Source organism: Acanthisitta chloris, unplaced genomic scaffold (genome assembly GCF_000695815.1).
Source record: "Acanthisitta chloris isolate BGI_N310 unplaced genomic scaffold, ASM69581v1 scaffold8129, whole genome shotgun sequence".
Classification (NCBI taxonomy): domain Eukaryota; kingdom Metazoa; phylum Chordata; class Aves; order Passeriformes; family Acanthisittidae; genus Acanthisitta; species Acanthisitta chloris.
Genome location: NW_008689742.1, coordinates 17,693 through 20,008, shown reverse-complemented (window position 1 = coordinate 20,008; position 2,316 = coordinate 17,693). Strand labels below are relative to the sequence as shown.

Sequence of the window (2,316 nt, the reverse complement as noted above, 5' to 3'; positions counted from 1 at the left end):
ATTAGTGCAATGTTGCAGTGACTCTGCTGATACACTCACTCAATTTTCAGGGGTCTGTGGCCCAGGATGTTTGTGAGACAATTGTGCTGTTTGTGCTCAAAAACCTTTTAGGCATTTGCTTCTGTACCTGTATATAATTGCTCTTTTAGCTCATGTAAACGGCTATCCACTGTGCCCTGCAAAAAGCATTCTAGATTGTTTTGCTAGCCCTATGAACTATTTTGTTTTCTTGGATTTAGGCTTGGTACCTCACCACTTCCACTCATATTCCCTATTTCTCGTACAATTCCCTCTTCCCTTGCCTGTAATCCATGGCTGAAAGATCTCTACACTGCTGTTAATGTCATGTCTCAGTGATGCTGGGACAATGGCACATCACCTCTCAGATCCCTTTGCTACAAATTTCTTTTCACATGATTAACATTCAGACAAGTTGTTCTTTGTGTTCCTCTTTCCTACAGCTCAGTGAGAAGTATGGTCCTGTCTTCACGATATACTTAGGCCCAAAAAAGGTTGTAGTGCTGTATGGCTATGATGTGGTGAAAGAAGCACTGATTGATCAGGCAGATGACTTCAGTGGAAGAGGCACTCTGCCACTGATTACAAAACTCTTCCGAGGCACAGGTACGTCCTTGGTAATGTTAGCATACAACATGGGTGGTTTTGGTGCTCCAGGAACACAGCTGAGAGGGCAGTGGAGAGGCAATGATGGATTTCATTTACTATTTCCATGCAGACAAATTAACAATTAAAGAGCAAAAGCCCAACTCCTTACTTGGACCCTTGACTAAATTAGTCCTCAGGAGACTTGTTTAAGGTCCCAAGATGGTTTCGCTGAGTGTTTTTCTGTTTTCCACATACTTCAAATTCTGGCTAAAATTTTTGTTCACTAAATGTGCCTCTAAGGTCTTACTTCATTATCCCATTTCTGAAAATAAATATACACACAGCAAAGCAAAGTCCGCAGCACAGCAGAGATAAGATAATATAGGCTGACCCAGTAAGGGCCACATTCAAGATTAGTTTGTGAGATTATTCACCAGGTTAGTCCTCATTTATCTGGCTGAGTAGTATGTATTCCATGGTATCATATACGTGCAGTATCAACAGTATTGTCAGTAATTATAGGCTGTGTGAAGGTGTGTAGCAGAACATTTGAGCAGTTACGTCACTGCAAAGGCCACGTACTTGTGGCCAAGACCAATTCAGTACAAGTGTTACCTTGTTCCTTCCCTCCTAACACAGTTTTTCTTATTCTGGGAATAAAGCCAGTTTTACTCAAAGTCCTGTGACTGATGGATCAAATTCATCACCTCCAGAATTGCAGAGGTTATGTTTTTGGGCCCATAGCAATTGCAGCATAACTCCACAGAGAGGTGCCTTTGCATATTGAGTACTTTACTGTGTAGCTCCCATTCAGGGCAAAAAAAAATGTTTCCTCACCAAAGTCTATTTTTCCTCCTTATGTCAGGCATTGTGACCAGCAATGGGGAGACCTGGAAGCAGCTCCGACGATTTGCACTCACCACCCTGAGGGATTTTGGGATGGGGAAAAAGAGCATCGAGGAGCGAATCCAGGAGGAAGCTCATTTTCTGGTGGAGAGGATCAAGAACACACATAGTAGGATAACGCCTTTGTGTCTGCTGGGGCACCATGCATATCTGTAATGAGACAATGAGAGGTGCAGAGCTCTGTGACCCAAGGAGTAGGCATATGGATGCTGTTTCTGTTTCCTGCTTCAGTAGGCAAAGTTGGGTCTGTCAAAGGCACTGTGACAGTATGAAGGATAAATGTAGGAGACAGGGTTGGAAAGCATCCTTTAACCTGTTCTGCTTAAGGAACAAGGCAGGAAGTGGCAAAAGGAAAGGCTTTGCCACAAAGCCAAGTGTTTGGTGGAATTCAGCCATGGAGACAGGGATGTATGCTGCCAGGTAACTAAGCAACATGCACTTCCTCACCTTGTCTCCTGCAGCTCTATGTAAACAGATCCTAAAGAAGTAGGTGACCAGAGAACTCATTAACAAATATTTGACTTTGCATCCATTCCATCTGAACACTAGATAATACCTCCTGGTATTGGTGGGGCTGTGCAGCGGGAACAGGGACTATAAGCTGCTTTTGAGGACAGGGTATAAGACATATAAGTCAATGTTACTTCTAAGTACTTCCCCTGAGAGTGGCACAGTACCAGCCCAGACCCCAGGCTTCCATTCCACAGCCAGCCCTCAATGGGTGCTAATTCTGCAAGGGGGGGAAGGGCCAGATGGACCTAAAAGAGTGATGAAGCATCACTGTTTCCCACGGGTTACTAGAAA

At 43.9% G+C, this 2,316-nt stretch overlaps 1 protein-coding gene across 2 annotated transcripts in view; it reads left to right on the top strand.

The window, feature by feature from the left end:
- Positions 1-2,316, top strand: part of LOC103808735 (cytochrome P450 2H1-like) — a 7,588-nt gene that overhangs the window by 1,139 nt on the left and 4,133 nt on the right. For both annotated transcript variants that reach the window (XM_009081537.1, XM_009081538.1), the window contains exons 2-3: positions 462-624; positions 1,472-1,621. In XM_009081537.1, the coding sequence (XP_009079785.1) occupies positions 462-624; positions 1,472-1,621 (313 nt within the window). The remainder of the gene's footprint in view (positions 1-461; positions 625-1,471; positions 1,622-2,316) is intronic.